This window comes from Nicotiana tabacum, chromosome 6 (assembly GCF_000715075.1).
Source record: "Nicotiana tabacum cultivar K326 chromosome 6, ASM71507v2, whole genome shotgun sequence".
NCBI classification, from domain to species: Eukaryota; Viridiplantae; Streptophyta; class Magnoliopsida; order Solanales; family Solanaceae; genus Nicotiana; species Nicotiana tabacum.
The window spans coordinates 188,441,198-188,460,796 of record NC_134085.1 but is presented as its reverse complement, the minus strand read 5'-3'; the positions used below and the strand labels follow the sequence as shown (position 1 = coordinate 188,460,796).

The window sequence follows — 19,599 nt, the reverse complement described above, 5'->3', positions numbered from 1 at the left end:
CAAATATTATTTAATAGCTGACGACACAAATCAAGATTATTTCCTTTCTGGTGTGGAAGATCAGACTAAGCTGCAACCACAGAGCATACTCAGACAGAACCTTGACTCAGTTACCAAGATAAATCTTTTCTGATGTGGAAGATCAGACTATGCTGCAACCACAGAGCATACTTACACAGTACCTTGGCTCTGATACCAATTGTTGCGGAAGCCAAATGTATAGAGTGTGAATAAGTCACAACTACTATACCAAAAATTATGACAACCACCAAATAATAAATAAGACAATAAAGCAATAATAAAGGGAACACCAGAATTTACGAGGTTCGGCTAATTTTGCCTACTCCTCGGACACAACCAAATATTTTATTCCACTCCAAAAATACAAGTGAAATAATACTAAAGAGAGAAGATACAAATGCCTTAAACAGATGAGAAGGCAAATGAGAGGTGTGTTTCAATCCTAAACATTAGGCCTTCTTTTATAGGGGAAAAATCCCCCCCAAACTTAACTCCCAACCAATGTGGGACTTTGGCATTTTGCCAAACTTCAACACATACAACTTTCATACAATATGTCTTTTGTAGATTTTGTATCTGATTTATACATAGTAAAAACAAATTTCATACAACTAATTATATAGTATACAATTTATCTACAACTCATCTACAACTTATCTACAACTTTCACACATTATTTCTACCAAGTTAAATACAACTACAATAACATACAACTTAAATACAAATTTTATACAATATGTCTTTTGTATATTTTGTATCTGATTTATACATAGTAAAAACAAATTTCATACAATTAATTATATATTATACAACTTATCTACGACTTATCTATAATTTTCATATGTTATTTCTACTCAGTTATATACAACTACAATATCATACAACTTAAATATAATTTTAATACAATGTCGTTCAACTTTCATACAATAGTTAAATAAATAAAAGAAAAATATATAAACAACATAACACAATTTTTCTACAATTTTATTACAATTTCGTAAATATAATATATATCATGTTTTCTTCTTCTTCTTCGAGTTTCAATCTGAAATTCAGTCAAAACCAAGTCTAATCTTCACCAAAACCTCTCAAAATAGAGATATAAACTCCAAACCATAAACCCAATTGTTTGCAACAACACCCAATCCAAACAAATAATGATTTTTGAAAACCCAAATTCGAATTCAAAGCTTCAAAGCTTTTTAATGGTTGTCAATGGTGGAATTGCTGCTCTCTTTTCCTTTGCTTTACATTACTGAAATTAGGGTTTGAGAGATAGAGAGAGACGTAGAGAGAATTCTCAATTCTTTACAACAACATCCAATTCAAACAAATAATATTTTTTGAAAACTCAAATTCGAATTCAAAGCTTCAATGCTTTTTAATGATTATCAATGGTGGAATCGTGGGTAGGTGCAAGATACGTAGGGGAGGGGGAGGGGATGTGGAGAGAGAAACATGGGGGAGTGGAAGATATGTTAGAGTAATATTAGGACACTAATTATTATCATTAATTCCCTTAAACTGTACATAAATGGTAATTGGGTATATAAAATGTAATTATAGTAAAACTTGAGTATGGAGGGTAATGTAGTTGTATAGAAATGTAAAAATCTCTTCTCGATAATCATAACATGAAAATGGTTGACTTGATTACATGAGGTTTACAAATAGAGGTAAAAATCCTGCATTTCAATATCAAGGTGTCCTCAATATAATCTGCCAGGATTTTCTTGAAGAAAACAAGAAAAATAAAATTTAAGGTTCAAGTCTTATACTATCTACAGACAAAAATAACATAACTCCAAGAACCAGAACAAAGAACAGCAATTTTGTGTTCTGATATAATGTAAGATTTTATGGTTGTTGCTAAAAGACTTCATCTTGGCTTTGATGAATAACTATGTTCACTCATACTACCACTTGAAAGAACTCGCAACCGTTGCCAGAAATTCCTTTTTCTTCCCATTTTCAAAGGAGCAGAGTTGAATTGTCTCCTAAAAGACTCAGATTCCAGTGTTTCATATCTAGCTGATATACTCTTTAAATCCGAAGCTGATGATGCCTCTTTAACATTTAAGGGAGAAGCATAACCTGGAACTGATTTATGGACTAGTGAAGTTTCTGCAACGGAAAGGTTATCGTGGCTGCAACTTCGTGACATGGGCTCTCGTGTCTCGTCAAACTCATCACATACTAATTTCAAGGCTTGAACCACTTCTCCCATGAAAGGACGATGCGATACTTCTGGCTGTACACACATTGATGCTATTGCTGCAACCTTGCTGATACTATCAAATGTGATATTATCAGACTCTATAGCTGGATCTATTATTGTTTCTAGGCCTTCCTTTGTTGTCAGGAGCGGACGAGCCCAAGCAACAAGATTTTCTTGACCTGACGGCTGTGATAAATCCACAGGTTTTTGTCCGCTTAAGAGCTCAAGGAGAACTACACCATAGCTGTAAACATCACTTTTCACCAGGAGATGGCCAGTCATTGCATATTCTGGAGCCAAGTATCTGCAAAAAATAATTAGCAAAATTTAGGTACAAGCCAAGATCATACATTGGGAATAATTGCCATGTTGCTCATTAGCAGAGGTGGACACAATATAATTTCAATGGATTTAACTGAGCTCGGTATTCTTTATACAGAGCTAAGATAAATATGTAAAAAAAAAACACAAATTTTGACAAATATTAAATGCTGAACCCCATAATTGTAAAAGATGCAATCGGTTCGGTGGTGAGAACATAAAGGTTGATAGCATCAAATTTAAATTTTGAATCTGCTCTGTTTATTAGTGTTGAAATTTCTCTTAAAAAAAGAATGCATACCCAAAAGTGCCCATAACATGCGTGGAGATATGTCTGTTTCCCTCATCCAGTGCTGTTCTAGCCAAGCCAAAGTCTGAAACTTTTGGTGTAAAATCATGTTCTAGCAAGATATTACTAGACTTGAAGTCCCTGTGTATTACACGAGGGCTCGAGTCCTCATGCAGATAGGCCAATCCTCGAGCTGCACCTAACGCAATCTTCATTCTTGCATACCAATCAAGAGGAGAAGCCTCTTTATCAATTCCTGAAAGTGAAACCAAATGCACTTATTCAACCTTATTTAACTATGACATATAAGTTTTGGTGTATTCATCTTTTAAGATATGTACCAACCATGTAAATGGGATTCGACACTCCCATTAGGAACAAGTTCATAGACAAGGCAACGACAATGTTCCTCTGTGCAAATACCTATCAATTTGACCAAGTTTCTGTGATGCAGCCTACTAAGCATCTCAACTTCTGCCAAAAACTCACGGCCTCCCTGCCGATCATCTCTTTTTAAAACCTTAACTGCTACTTCCCTTCCACCATCAAGGACTCCACTATACACGAGTCCAAAACCGCCTTCTCCAAGGACCCTTGAAGTGTTGAAGTTATTAGTAGCTCTCTCTATATCGTTTGTACTGAAATTTTTTGCAGTTCCTGTGTAAGCTAAAATACTAGAACTGAAGGACAGCGATTTTGAGGTAGGCCTACTTAGCAAGAGCGTAGATCCACCACCACCTGTTTAGTACATATTCATCAGTTCTAAGACGCATTACGTAATGGCTTAAAGAAAAATAGGCCAAATGGGCAGTTTATCTGCAATTTCTATCAGTAGAGTTTACCTGATGTTTTCCCCTGAGAGGATATTAAAATATGTGAAGGTTGCTCAGGTGATTTAGCACAACATCCACACTTCAACAACAGAAGCCAAATAAATCCGATGCACACAATAAAGGCTGTGAATGATGAAAGAACAATCACAATAATCATATTTCTAGCTATTCCATTCTTTCTCATTCTTGACACATCTACGCCCAGAGGTTTGATGTTCCTTCCATTATTTTCATTGCCAGGATAGGCTGGTAGATCATCAATAGTAGCAGTGCTTGAATGATGTGAAGGTGGAGAAGGTGGTAGCCCTGCAAAATAATCAACTTTATAAGAACTCAAGCAATTGAATATGTATTACACTAATTAAATGCAGGGAAACGGTTATCAGAAAATGGAGAAGCAAAATCAGCATTAGTAGAACTAATTGAGCCAGTGAACGAAACAATTGTAAAAACTTTTGGGCGGACGTACTAATCTATTTATGGGAAGCTATGTACAGAAAAAGAGATATACCCCTGGGAAATTAGTCCGTTGCTATCCTGTAAGGACATGTATAGTCAAACCATCACAGAAATTGGGAAAAATTGTTTGAAAAGATATAAATCTGAGGTGACCTATAGAAAAAATATTAGCAAGCTGATAAATGCAATCATGTAAGGATTTCAATAGAGGGCTCTTTGTCCAATCTACCATATTAGTACCTCTTCATATGTACAAGAAAAAAGTCGAACTGTTATTTTATGATTCCAGGTTTGGTTCAAGTATATCATATTAAAAAGGGCTTGGACTAGTGACCTAGCACGACTGTTACCCGTGTCAAAACACATGGCCTCTATAAGCTAATATCTTGCTTGCCCAAACTGTGAATTTACTCTCCATTTAACCAAATTAAGATTGTTATACCAATATGTACATGTGTGCACAAAAAAAGGGGGGCAAAAAGAAAGTTTATAGTGCTTGAATAATATCTTGGTAGAATACACAAATATCAGATCAAGATATTACTACTAGTACCAATTGACAACCTGGATAGCGGACATAAACCATCTCATATGCACCGAAAAGCGAAGTTTCTATGAATACCGCCCTCTTCCAGAACTTTTGATAGATTGTAAAAGCAGTGGTAGCATCAAATTTTCCATCTGTAGGAACTAAGTTGATGAGTACAATCGTTTTCTCAAGCTGCTGATTGACTGCATTTGCTCCCATAATGCGCACTTGACTCCTGTTAAGTGAAACACCGGAAGCAATTTCCTTTGCGAGCTCGGATACCATAGGAAAAAATGTATAGAGTGTAACGCTGAGGTGCATTTCTACTTGAATGGGCCATACACAGCCGCAGGGTGATCCAGGCGGTGTGTACGTCAACGGTTCAGTGCATGTCAAAGAACTACAATCTATTGTAAGATCAAACGTTTCATTTAATCAAATGAAAATTAGTTAGAAGAGTAGCTGGTTTAAAAAAGAAAGCTAAAGTCACTTGTCTACATACCATGATTGGGAGGTGGTGGCGGCAGTGTCATAACAGGCAAAGGAGGTGGACTCCGTTTCTTTCCTTTTAAAGATGAACTTACTGGCGATATTGTAGGTGTAGCTGTGGGAACTGGCAACAAGAAGAAGAATCAGATGATCAGCATCGGTTAAGCATTACCTTTTATTACAAATAAGAAAGGAGACGATGCATTAGGATTACAGTTTATACACATACTTCCCAAGTGATTAGGTTGCATTATTGGTGATGGCACGGGTGGCCAACTTACTGACGAAGGAACGGGAGACTTATATGGAGAGACTGAAGGCCCTGTATGTTTTAACAAGAGAACAATATAGTTACTTGAGTAGGAAAAAAACATAAGTAGTCTAGTCTTTCGACCATCCAAATATATACATTACTATTTCTATTTCCATCTAAAAGACGAAGGCGATTCTCTTTAGGAATAGCTCACCTGGCCAGCTTGAAGCGGGAGGATGAAGGTGACTGTGTGGTTCCGACGTAAAGTCACTGTATTTGCGTTTCTTATGATGGTGCCTAAAAGAGGAGATTGAAGGCGCAGATGCGGAACTGTGTATTTGCTTTCGACCAGAATTCCTAAAAGGTGGCGAAGTTGAAGGTGTGTCTGCATAGTTAAATGGTTCCAAGATCTTGTGCCGATAAGTAGCTGCAGAACCAAATCTGGACTATCAGGTCTTGCTACCTTAAAAAAAAAATAGTTCTAGCTATTTAAAATACCTTTAGTTGGATGATGATATGGTTGTGGAGCACTGTGAAAGGCCTTGAGATGGGGTGCAGCAGCAAATGTGTCATGTCTCTTCCGGCTAGAAGTTGGAACAGGAGACAAACCTGCAATGCAACAACATATCAAAAAAGATATGCTAATCAGGAAATATCTTTTATATTTTACATAATTCCTTCCAGGGTAGGAAGTAAGCTATGACAACTGCTTTTGTCATTTTCAAGTGGACATACATTCTTGCACACAAAATGTTGTTTTACAGTATCATAAAAGTAAGGGTTAGGCGGACTTCAGGAAAATAAGATACACCAGTGCCAACATATGAGGAGCTTGACTAAAAAACGCCTCAAATTGAAGAAATCAAAGAGCACATCCTCGACTTCCTTGCTAGTCCTAACAGTACTAAATACAGTTCATATCTCTAAAGTTGACATGAAATAACTAGTGTCAGAGCATGATCTGGCAGCTTAAGGATACATGGATACAGCGTAATCACTGACTTCAGCTCAATTGGTTGACAAACATAATAGCAGTAAATTTGACAATTGAAGCACCAGATAGCAAGCATATTAAGATTAAACGAGGGTGAATCTAACACATACAAAGGGAAAAAATGTCACCTTGTTGTAGGAGGGATAGACGTGATCCCATATTCCTATGAAAACCAAGATCAAGTCTTCCGTCCTTGAATTTGAAAAATGCAGAAGCAGCAGTTTTAAGTGAAAGCAGGTCGAATCCTGCAATGGTGTAAAGATATTTAGTAGCTCTTGGGAACTCTCTCAATTTGATTCATTATTCCAACACTAAACAAATTCTCAATGAAAAGAGTACTCATATAAAGATAGATCATAACTTCATATCCTACTTCCTAGAGTCATGCATTGCATTTATTCCTACTTCTTAATCTATTTCCTTTGATATTTCGAAATGAAAGATTTGACTACAATGAGAGGCAGATGGTGCTTTTGAACAACAGATTCAATTGAACCCTGTATTTACGATACAGAACATGGACTACGTACAATGAGCTCAGTATTATGAACATCATACCATTGAACCTATCAAGTTTAAATTCTGAATCTTCGTCTGACTACAACAAGCACAATCACCCATCCTAACTCTCTTTCTTAGAGGAACATACTCAAAATCCAAACCGTTGCTCAAACAATCAAGAATCGTATTATTAACACACGATCAACAAAATTAAACCAGAAATATAAGCATAGTTGAAATAAATGCATGGATTTCAAATTCAATACAGACTTAGTGATCACAGTATAGTACCTGCAGATAGTTTGACTGAAAAACCACATAGAATCACCAATAATTTCAGTAACGTGAAACTCTGCAGAAACCCCATCTCCCTCCTCAAAAATAAACCCAAATGATCAAATTACAAGACCATCCATTGGTCTATCAAGCAGGAATTTTCAAGAAAAAAAAAGAATTTGAATGAATACTGTACTAATTCGTACAATGTGGTTAGAAGAAAACATGATTATATGTTAAAGGGACAACAAAAATACAAGTGTATGTACTATGTAGCTAATGCAATGAGACCCAAAAATAGTACAACCATCAGAGTAATGAAGAGGAAGGTAGTGACGGTGAAAATATAAAAACACTGTCTAAGTTAGGTGGGAAGTAGTAATAAAACCACAAATCTCCCAGATTTTTTTATATTCTTGGAATGAAATAATCATAAAAAATTGGTTACTAAAGATAGTTAAAACTGATCAAAGCAAAAAAAAGAGAGTACTAGTACAACACTGGAAGCTTGATCCAGTGATACTGAGAGAGAAAGCTAAAGCTAAAGCAAGAGAGAAACTGAGAAAAAAAGCTTCTTTCTTTTTCTCGTGGGGATGAAAGAAACAGGGGACAGAAAAAGAATTATTCTTTTTCCAAATTATTCTAAGGATTCATTTGACATGATTTGTTTAGTTGAATTTTAGTAATAACATTGAAATCTTTCAGTTGAAATTGTTGACCTACTGTTTAAGTGGAACCCCCACCCAACCCTACTCCCCTTCCACCGGCTTTATTTATTTGAGCCTATGTTAGCTTTTGGTTGTTTGGTTTGAAAATAAGTTATGCTGGCATTAATTATTTTAATATTATTTTTTATTGATTGTTTGGTATATTGTATTAATTTTAAAATTGTCAATTGTAGTATTTTATATTGTGATAACTTATTCTGGAGTTACTATTCTATCTTCTAACAGGTATAAATTATTCTGGTACTATTTTTATTCCCAGAATAACTTATTTCAGGATTAGTAATCAAACAAGGGATAAGACGGTGCTATATTTTTATCTCATGATTATTTTTGCTTACCAAACAACCCCTACAACAACAACAACGAACTCAAAGTAGTCCCACAAGTGGGGTATAGAGAGGGTAAAGTATACACACACCTTATAATGACAGAAAGGTTATTTCTGGTAGACCCTCGGATCAGAGAGAAAAAAGGGAAAGGCAATAACAAACAAATCAATCTGGTAACCAAAGCGAAAATACAAAACTAACACTAAGTAATGCAAAGAGAAAACCGAAATAAGGTAGCAATAAGTAATAACAACAATCTAGGGATAAAAAGAAGAATTCGAAGAACACTAAGAGATATATCAAAACTAATTTGTAAAAATAGAATAATAATTTACTATAATTAATTAAATTACACTGATAAAATAGAAAATGTTATTATTGTTTTAAACTCTATTTTTAATCATGTTGCAGTTCCGTAAATGGTCCACTTGCAATTGCATTTTCAACTCACTAACTTGAAGAGATTAAGTCTTTGATTTGTAAAGATCTCATCTTAAGTACTGAAGATGGTAAAAGGTAGTGTCTTTTCCACCTTTTACTTTTTAAATTGAAAGTAGGGGAATATAATAAGATAAGGCCCCACCTTCGTAACGTGATTGGACTTTGATCAATTATTTATCATATCTATACATTCTGAATTCACAATGATCATTAAGATAAGTTGTACACAATTACATTATAATAGTAGCTCCTTGGGTTCCACTCATTTCCCATTTATAGAAGTAACTCCTTTCAACTTTTTCCCTAACATAACATCATCAATATAATGAGCTTTCCTTTGATTGTTAGGGTCACGCTAATTTGTGTGTACCTTGTAGACACTTAACATATCAACATAAATTCTAAATTCAAGATAACTCTTTGAAGTATTAGGAGTCTATTAGGATTACTTGGTGACTACTCTACCCAAACCCTAATTCATGCCTATAAATAAGACTACATATGTCCTTCAAAAAGGATCTCAGAAATTCTATAAACTCTCGGAATAATCAAAATATGAGATCTCTAAAATTCCATGAAACTCTTGGAATATTCATAGACATGTCAAATATGTCTTCCTCAAATTTCTAGCAACATTCAAGATCCAAACCGAGTGTTGCTACATGCTTCTTGATCATCAAATACATCAAGGAGATGCATATCATTCTACGTTCGAGAAATACGCTGCTAAGGCCCTCGAATCACGTAGAATAAATCGGAGGGAAGAATCAAGGGATAAACAGAGGTGTAACCTACAATATTTATCAATAAAATCCTTTCTTCTTTATAGTTATTTGTGCTTACAGTTTTATTTTTATGCCCAAAGTTATTGCAAACACACTCTACTATTTTATTCCTTCTCTTTTATGTTCAATCAGAGAGGAATTCAATATTTAAACTTGAAAGATTCAACCTTTAAGATTTTTACAATTAATAGGGCCAATTTTAATATTTCTTGACATTTTTAGTAATTATTTTATATGTATATTTATACCTCATTTATTTACATAGTGCATTCGTCTTTGCCTCTAATTAGTATAAATACCTAATAACTTTATCCATCAAAATATAGGCGGATGAAAAGGATCACTTAGCATTTTGTCTTACCGAAGTTTCAACTTTGATATCCTATTAATATTTACGTCACTTTAGCGATCGTTGAGCTATATACCATCGAGTACAAAAGAAACTCCACCGCTCGTGTATGAATATTGAAATATTATTTAGAATTGGACAGGTTATTATGGGTAGAACCTAAATGTCTTGTCTGGTGGGTGGTTTAATGTTTGGAAGAGGGGGAAAAGATACGGTGTCTAATGAAATCAGGATGGGGCTGTTACTTTTCTTGATAGGAGACACGGTATAGAGGTGGGAATATGGATAATGCTAGTGTCTCTCGCACGGATTCAGAATTTAAAATTTATAAATTTTTATAATATTTTAAAGTTAATATACAATACTAATATTTATAAATACTTAGTAAAATTATTAAAATACATATTGCATCTGAGTAAGAATTATTAAATTTTTATGAACCCATATAGTACATGCTATAGCTCCGCTTCTGTTGTGCCCACACGAGCAACGGTCAGGGCGGATATAACATATTACATACGGGTTCAATCGAATTCATAATTTTTGATGTGGCGCACAAATTTATATGTAAAAATTTACTAACATTGTAACAACGAGTAGATATGAACCCATAACTTAAAAAATATAATAAATTTAATATTAAAAACTTTAAAAATTAAACCCATAAAATTTAAATTCTGAATCCAACTCCTACGACGGCGCGTGGTATAAGGTTAGGTTGGTTGATATATTTGGAATGAGGTGTTGGACAGCATCTTCACCACATGCATTATGGTGAAAATGATGACTTTGACTGACGTCAAACACCATTGCTTTTCTTCGACATTCTGTCGGTGCATCTTGGCGCCTTCGCAATAACTCCATTTAGTATTATAAACTCCTTTTTTTAAAAATAGAAATTTTTCCTATAGTATATTGAGATAAAAAAACTAGAGAAAAAATAATAAGAATTGAACTCATGCATTTGTACGGCATACTTTCACTAGTAATATTAGATTGTGAATTTTGATTGTCAGAATAAACTCACTTGGCTACATTTTTCAAATATTTTTGAACACATTATTTACCAGTAAAATGGTACAGTTGAATTTATACATGGTTTATAGACAAATGAATCAATTTGATCCTAAAATGATAAATAAATTAGACAAAAATGTAAGACTTAGCCTTAAAGTTGAGATAAAATAACAGAAATTTTGGTTCCGGGAGAGCTTCCGGAGGGAGTAATAACAATATAAATAAGTAAGAAAGTAAAATGTTATTGAGCTTTGGATAGAATATAGTGTATGCTTGTCAGAAAATTCGTTTTCTTTACAATGATGGTAGAGCTCACTATTTATAATTGTACTTAGGGAACAAGGTCCTAGGATCAAGCCCCTATTTAATGACAATTATGAGGGTCATTGAAGAATGTGTAACGGTAGACAGCGAATGTCATATTCTCTGTAACGAACCATGTACTTAATGCTGTAGAATATTCTTCATTAAGTGCTACTGGGTGGCAGAAGTTTATTTCGCCTTTATGAATATCATTCTCTCTGATAACAAACGAGAGTGTTGGGTCGGACCCGATTATCTTCTGTCTTCGGCTCCACGTGTCGCTTTCTCATGCGATCATTTAATATTAACATATTTTATCATATACAGATAGTCCCCCTGCTTTCCAGTGGCATAACCTTATGTCACCTCGAAGTTGGTAGAGATACCTTTTTTGGCAGAAAATTCTCTGACCCCTTCTGAAAAGTTTCTGATGGTTGATTAGATGCACGTCTCTCCGCATTTAATGCCCCGAACATGCGTCATCCCATGATTCAACATCACTTTTGCCGATTATCGAGGTAATTTTCCTTATATGCATCAAAGTTCTTTATTTACACTTCATAATTTTTCAAACTTTCTCAAACTCTCTTTACTCAACTCGTACTTGTCTTAAACTTTCTCTAACCTTCTTGTTCAAAGAGAACCATTTTCTCCCTTCTCATAATAATGGCTTCTTCTTCTAGAAACCCTAGTTCCTCAAAGAATAAAGATAAAGCTGATGATGATCCTCCTCCTACGGTGAGCACCATTATTCCAAGAAGTCTTGTCACAACTAAGGACTTTGAAGAGAAATATCCTTCCGCTAAACCTCGCACGTGGGTTGTCGATGTGTACCCTTCTTCCATCCGTCCTTCAAATATTCCTACTATGAAGGAAGATTACCATTGCCATGATTTAAACATCATCACCCCTGACCTGGCGTAGCGGATAACCTTACCCAAGAAGAGTTTCACGTATTTTTATACGATCCCTTCACTTTTGGGCCGTTCTCTTTAAGTGGGGAGCTTGACTTTGTTATCGTGGAGTTCTGCATCCGTTACCAAGTATGCTGGCAAAAGTAAGTCCTTCTGTGTGGAGGACAGTTGCTTGTCTTCAGCGTCTATGCCAGGAGACGGGATAAGAGCTAACCCTCGCTCGATTAATGAACCTTTATTCCCCCAAGATTTTTTGCGGGGGAATGATAAATTTCAATAAGCGTGGCCACCATGCTCTGCTAACCAGTATAGATGATGACAACTGTGAGCACGTAATTTTTGCCTTACGAAAACTACTCCTAAAATAAATCAAAAAAATAAAATAAATTTCTTTTACTATGTAATTTTTTGAATTTGCGTGGTGTTAAATATTTATGTTATGTCCGTAAATGTTTATTTTATCATAATAAAAATAAAAATACATGTTTCATGTATATCTAGGATTTAAGTACGCATTTAATTAAGTTAATTTAAATAAAATCACAAAAATGCATTAATTCTATTTCAAATGTTTCATTGTTTGATTGATGTTTTGTCTATGTGTTAAATAATTATTATAGATTGATTAATATATTTTTGAGAAGTTAAAATTATATTATAGTTAATATTATTGTAATTTTGTTTTTTTTATTAGGATTTTTATTAATTAATAAAATCAGAAAATAAAAAATGCATACAAGTTATAAGATTTGGACCTGGATTAAAATCCAGGCCCAAATCAATTGAATCCCTTTCACAGCCCAATCCAAAACAGCCCTGTCCGGTCCAATTCAAAGCCAGAACCAAACGGCGTCGTTTGGTCATCTCTCATCAAGGGCCGTTGGATTAAATCCAACCAACGGCCAAGATCTCATCACCCGAACCCAAGACCCTTACCCGATCCATTGACCCGGTTAAACCCGTACCCCAACTTAAACCAAACGACATCGTTTGGTTAAGTGAATAGATCCTAGCCCTCCATTCTAATTGATCCAACGGACGATACCAATCCACCCTACCCCTATATAAATCCCAAACCTTACCCAGCCCCTAACTGAACACCCCCCCTCTCCGCTCCTGTTCATCATCGTTCCAAACAGACCCCTAACCCTAGCCGCCCCTATTCCCCTTCGCCTGAAACCCGGCGGCATCAACGCCGCCGGTCACCAACTTAACACCCTAGGACCTCCTGAACCTCCCCTACACGAATCCAACCTTAGTTTCCTTCGAATCAGGCCACAACTCTTCGAATCTTAAATCGAAGGTTGGCCTGAAAACTTGATCTAAACCAATCAGCCCCAAATTAACACCATGACTTCCCCTAGTCATCCTGAGTATGGATATGTTGGTTGTTAGGTTCGAATCCGTTCGGAACTTCTCGAATCTTCTTTTGAAGATTCGGACCAAACAAAAATTTACCCAGATATGTTTCAAACTCACACCAGTTACCCTCCTGGCCTCCCTCGTGCCTAGAATATCTTTGGTTCTTCTCGAATCTGACCAGAAATGGTTAAATCCCAAATCGAGTTTTTAAGAACCCTAAAAAATACCAAACTTCCGGATTCGGTTCAGATTATGATGAAGATTGAGGTTTAATCGACCTTAGTCGAAGTATTTTCAGTGGAAAATACTTCGACTAAGGTCAGTTTGATTTCAAACAAAAAATCCGAAATCCAAGTTGAGTTCGAGTCAGAATAAAATTAAAGTTCAGAGGTATTTTTCTATTTATTTTTGTGTATTCTACGTGTATTGTTGTCCGTATTAATAGCTTGTTAATTTTTCATATTTGTTTTGATCAATTCTGTCATTTCTGTCTATTTAATCCGAATGTGAATTGTTTCTGTTGGTTGTGGTTATTTACAATGAGTGTAATCGACTCGATTAAGTTCGTCGATTAGTTATATTACGAATTTTTTTTCATTTCTGAAAATGTTGACTAAAACAGTTTGCTTCTATTATTTTAGACTAATTATTGACAAATGTTGTAAATAGTCAATTGATTAGTATTCGTCAATTAAATCATGTTTGTTTATGAATTAGTGAATTCAAATGTATGCTGTATTGTTGTTTTCTAAACGGGACATTGTCAGTATATTGACAATGCTCCTGTATTTGTTTGCTTTTAATTCAGTTTTGAATTCCAGTTGAAAGAATCCTGCATGTTCTGTATAATGTTAAGTTTGTTTTTATTCAGTTGATAATTCCCTGTTTTAATTCAGTTTTTGTCAGTCAGCTATTAGAGATGTAATATACTGTTTCAAAATCATAGGATTGGTTATAGCTGTAAATCAGGAGATAAATAAGTTTGTACAGATTTTAGAAACTGTTTTGCTATAGGTTCTGATTTTTCAGTAATAACATCAAGATTTCAGGGGCATTTCTGGGAATGAGCAGTAAAAAACAGGGTGTTAGTACTAGTATATTGTAATGTAATGTTAGTGGCTATTAGTTAATGATACTAATGGGGAACAAGGGATAATGGGCTGCTGAAAATCAGGGAAAAGGTTTTACATAATGGGATTTTCTGTTTTTTTTTAAAAGAAGAAGGGGGTCCAAGAAACACTTAAAATTGCCTAAGACCAGCCCTGTATAAATACAGGAGCTGGACAGACAGTGAAGGGGAAGAATTTTGAGTGAGAAAGAGAGAATTTTAAGAGAGAAAAAAACAGAATTCTGAAGAAAAACAGAATTTTCAGAAGAGAATTTCTAAGGGCAGAAATTTTCAGAGGGAAGATTTTAATAAAGAAAAAGAAAGGCAGAGAGAATTTTTTAAGAGAGAATCTTTAAGAGATTTTGAGGGATGAGATTTTAAAGAAAGGAAACAGAAAATAGAACACTCACATATACACTCACACACAGATACAACAGCAGAAATAGAAAATCAGAAACAAACTGAATTTGTAACTGAAGAAAGGTTGAAATCTGAAATATTGTTCTTGTGTTGAATATGTTCAATTTTGTGTGATTCCGCTGTTCAGTTAAAATCTGAAGTGTCTTTCAAAGTATCTTACTGTGCATCTGGGCTCTTCGAATCCTATTCTTGATCAGATTTACTATGTTATCAGTATATTCTACTAAGTGTGTTACTGCTGTAACTGCTGAAACTTACTTCTTCTACCTCCATTTTCAGGTATATGTCCTTTAAATTTTAAGTTGGAAAGAGATTTCAGCATGACCCATCAATGAAGTTTGAATTGAAATGCTATTGCCAATTGTCCAAGTTCATTATTTTCATTTCTTTTATGATTAATTAGTAGTGAACTCAATTTGATAGCCACAGGTTAAATTGTCTTATTTTGAAGTTCATATAAAACTTTGTAATAATGTTATCCATGTCAAATTTCATTAGTTAAGTTATCTATGAGTTATGTAAATAAGAAGCATGGTAGAAGGTTGGTTTTGTTTACACTTCATGGTGTTGTTAGATAGATATAGCATAATATAGCATTATCAAAGAAAATATGCTATAAGTTTATCTTGTTAGTTAATTAGTTGTTGTTTAAAGCTATATGATGATTAGTTGCAATTTGTCATCTTTTGGCATAATATTGGTGGTGTTCATAATTTATAGTTGAAGGATGTATTAGTATAATCCGTATGTTCAAAAGTGTCAAATATAGTAAATAATATTGTATGCAATATCATTTTATTAAGTCAACATTATTCTCTTTCTTAGTAATAAAAGGCTTAGGAACTTATACAATGCGAAAAATTAATATAGTTAGTAATAATTCACATAGATTGAGAATCAAATTGGTTTGATTATATCTATATCTATCCTAACTCAGTCATAGGCATAACTAAGTAAGTTAATTTCATCTATTAAGATTAAAACGAGTATGTGAAAATAAGTTGAGTTGTATATACACAAATGGCAACATTTTAAATCAATGGTAATTAAAAATAGAATTTGTATTAAGTAATCATGAAAATTCCCGGAAAATATTTCCTTCCTTTATGAATCATTTATTTTCGGTTTCAAATGCAATTTATTCTTTGGCATATATATATGTCACATTTGTTTTAAAGTTAGTATTAATCATATTTTTATTCTGTCCTTTGACTTTGAATAATCGGAATGAATATGATTTATATTCGGAAATTATAGTCAATGGTCAATATTTAATAAATTGTGGTTTACTTTCCAAAGTTTAAAGAATATCTTAAAACAAGATTTTTCGTGATATTACAAACATTTTTTTTTTAAAATTCCATAATATCATTACAAATATGTTGCGCAATTAGAGATACGTTCGCGTACCCTGATTATACTTTTAAAAACAAAACTTCGGATTATGCGTACGCGCAATTTCGAGCGAATATTTAATAGAAGGATTTTTCTAAAGGCGTTAAATCAATTTCATAAAAATCCGATATGTACGGTTCATTATAAAAAAAAAATAATTATTCTTGATTCAACGCAATCTCGAAAAATGCGCTTAATAAATATTTTGTCAAAAGTAATTGTGTACACGTGCGCGTGACACAATTCCGCATTTACAACACGAATATACGTACGCGTAATTCGATTCAAAGAAGGTTTATTATTCATAATAAGTATAAGCAGTAGTAAAATCAGATAACATCAATATTTAATAAAATCAAGTTAATCAAGCCAAATATAACAGTTGAGCGACCGTGCTAGAACCACGGAACTCGGGAATGCCTAACACCTTCTCCCGGGTTAATAGAATTCCTTATCCGGATTTTTGGTTCGCAGAATAATAAACAGAGTCATATTCTCCTCGATTCAGGGATTAAAATTGGTGACTTGGGACGCCTTAAAATTCCCAGGTGGCGACTCTGAAATAAACAAACAAATCCCGTTTCGACTGTCCTTTAATTGGAGAAAACTCCCCACGCGCCCCGCGGGCGCGGGAAAAAGGAGGTGCGACAGCTCTGGCGACTCTGCTGGGGACAAAAAGTGTTGCCATAACCCAGAACCATTGGTTCAGGGTATAAAGAATTCGAGCTTAAAATATCTGTTTTTATTGGCTTTACTTACTATATAATTTTCAACTGTTTATATGCTAATATGCTAAATATTTTTTTTACCGCTTTAATATTATTTGAATTGTGAATATATACAACTGCTACGAAACCCCCTTCTTTCTGAGTCTTCTGAATTTATGGTGTACACGTGCGCGTGACCCACCTTTCTGTTAAAGTCATACCAAATAAGACGAAGTTGGGACAAGCAACTAGGCCGGGCAGACTTTCGTGCTCCCGGTACGTTGCCCCCTCTTCGGCTCAAACTGTCCGTTTGGGTAAGCCAGGTTTAGAACAATCAACCTAAGGTTTTACACTTAAGATAACTCAGCCATGTACCGGATCCCTAGTAGGAACGAATATTTTCATCATATGCATTTGGCCTTGGAGACTCAACACAGGGGTTGGGTCTGTCTAGGACAGGTGAACCAAAAAATTAAAAGACCATCATGATACATCATACTTGTTACTTGTGCATTCATTTGCCTCGAACATGCTTGTTGACCAGCTTAAATAAAATCTTGGTAAGAAGCAACGAATAAAATGAGTTGCTTTTAAATTTTCGAAAAAATATAGTTTTAAATTTTGAAATAAAAATTTTTTAATAAAAAAATTTCGAAAATGATTTTTAGTATAAATTTTCCCAAAATAAATTTTGACTTTATTAAAATTAAATTTCAGATACAAAATGAGCACCACACAAAGCCCCTCATCCACAAGTACGGAGGAATTTCTATGTCAGCTTCAAATGTGGTGGTATGATTTGGGCGAAGACGGTCAAAAATGGGTCGTCAAGCATATGGGAAATCTCACGGACATTATGAAAGTTGAGCCTCGGGATGATCTGATTACGGCATTAGTAACTTTCTGGGACCCTGTTCACAATGTTTTTCGTTTCTCTGACTTCGAGCTTACTCCTACATTAGAGGAGGTAGCTGGCTATGTTGGTTTTGACGGAAGTTTAAGAAATCAAAGCTTGATATTCACAAAGGCTCCTTTAATACATCGATTCTTCGGTCTTCTGAACATCAGCAGTCAAATCAGGAAAAGCAATGTCATCAATGGATGTTGTTCCTTCAACTTTTTGTATTCCAGATTTGGAAAGTCATATGGGTTCGAAATTCATGAGAAAGGCCTTACTAATAAGCAAAACAAAGACACTTGGCAGATGCACCGACGATTTGCTTTCATGGTGGCTTTTCTAGGAGTCATGGTCTTCCCAAATAAAGAGCGAACAATTGATATTCGCACCGCAAAAATTGTGCAAATCCTCACCACTAAAGAAAATCACACCCTTGTCCCCATCATTCTGTCAGATATTTATCGGGCTTTAACTTTATGCAAATCAGGAGCGAAGGTTTTCGAAGGATGCAAAATTTTGTTGCAAATGTGGGTGATTGAACATCTCCAACAACAACCCAAGATCATACAGTATGGGTCGAACAAAGCTAATTGCATCGAGAGCTATGAGGAAAGAACAAAAAATTACCAAGCTCCCGAAGGGATAGAAGCATGGGTATCTCATCTAAAGGCTTTAACGGCAAATCAAATTCAATGGACGCTGGGATGGCTCCCGATGAGAGAAGTAATACATATGTCAACCTCAAATAGTTATCTACTACTATTGGGATTGAGAAGCATTCAGCCATATGCACCACTAAGAGTCCTAAGGCAACTAGGGAGATATCAAATAGTTCCTGATGAGGAAGATTTGAGTATGCAAGTAATCGAATTACACCCAGAAGCCACTATTCCCGAAGCTCTACTTCAGCAGATGTGGAATGGGTGCCGATACTTGAAAAGTGATACTCAAGTCCTAGACGCTACCAAGGGTGAGATAAATCCTGGATATGCAAGGTAGTTCGAAAAATGGTCTCGCGTGGATGATGTACCGGAACCTGAGCTAAAAAGGCCAACAAAAAGACCCCATGTTCAAAATTTCAATGATAAAATCCAAGAGCGGTTAATCTGGGGAGAAAAAGAAAAAGGGTACAAAGCCACTATCCATACCCTAAAAGAAAATCTAAGAAGCCTCAGTTTGGAGAAAGATTTGCAAGAACAAGAAGCCAAAGGCGAGAAAAAGAGTCTAGCTTGTGAGAATGAAAATCTTCATGCTCGATTCCAAAAAATGAAAAGAGTCTCTGAATCGCCAAAGAGAAGCTGGAAAGATCACAAAATCATCGCCAATCTCTTCGAAAAATGCAAGATTATGATTCCATTCTTGCAGAAAACGAAAGGGCATTGAGCAAAGCAAAAGAAAAGATCCAACAATTAAATGAAGAAGCCAGATCTAACAAGGAACGCCAGGATAGGCAATCCGAAAAAGACAAGGCTCAATTCAAGAAGGAAAAAGACTATTGGATGCGATCAGAAGACCAGCTTCGTGCACAACTAGAAGAGGCAAGAAGATGCAACAGAGAATACCAGCAAGCAGACCTCGACAGGGAAAGATCGCAAGCAAGATTAGAGCAAGCCAGACTCCGAGCTCTATTAGAATCAACTTTAGATCGTGAAAACCGTGT

The 19,599-nt window shown here is 35.0% G+C and overlaps 1 protein-coding gene across 1 annotated transcript; it reads right to left on the bottom strand.

The window, feature by feature from the left end:
- Positions 1 to 1,618: 1,618 nt before the first annotated feature.
- On the bottom strand, positions 1,619 to 7,839 carry LOC107799215 (receptor-like serine/threonine-protein kinase ALE2). Its single transcript, XM_016622303.2, has 11 exons — positions 7,199 to 7,839; positions 6,535 to 6,651; positions 5,911 to 6,021; positions 5,627 to 5,839; positions 5,389 to 5,481; positions 5,173 to 5,283; positions 4,706 to 5,077; positions 3,692 to 3,988; positions 3,195 to 3,587; positions 2,862 to 3,105; positions 1,619 to 2,543 (listed from the first exon to the last, which is right to left on the bottom strand). The coding sequence occupies exons 1-11, from the start codon at positions 7,272 to 7,274 to the stop codon at positions 1,901 to 1,903; spliced, it is 2,670 nt and encodes an 889-aa protein (XP_016477789.1). The 5' UTR covers positions 7,275 to 7,839; the 3' UTR covers positions 1,619 to 1,900.
- Positions 7,840 to 19,599: the final 11,760 nt, after the last annotated feature.

What these genes read in the sequence shown, in the direction of transcription:
- LOC107799215 (XM_016622303.2), bottom strand. Translation starts at nt 7,274, where the DNA reads ATGGGGTTTCTGCAGAGTTTCACGTTACTGAAATTATTGGTGATTCTA. An exon ending in ATATCATCATCCAACTAAAG is followed by an intron (nt 5,840 to 5,910) that starts GTATTTTAAATA and finishes TTGGTTCTGCAG; the next exon opens with CTACTTATCGGCACAAGATC. An exon ending in GCAACCTAATCACTTGGGAA is followed by an intron (nt 5,284 to 5,388) that starts GTATGTGTATAA and finishes TCTTGTTGCCAG; the next exon opens with TTCCCACAGCTACACCTACA.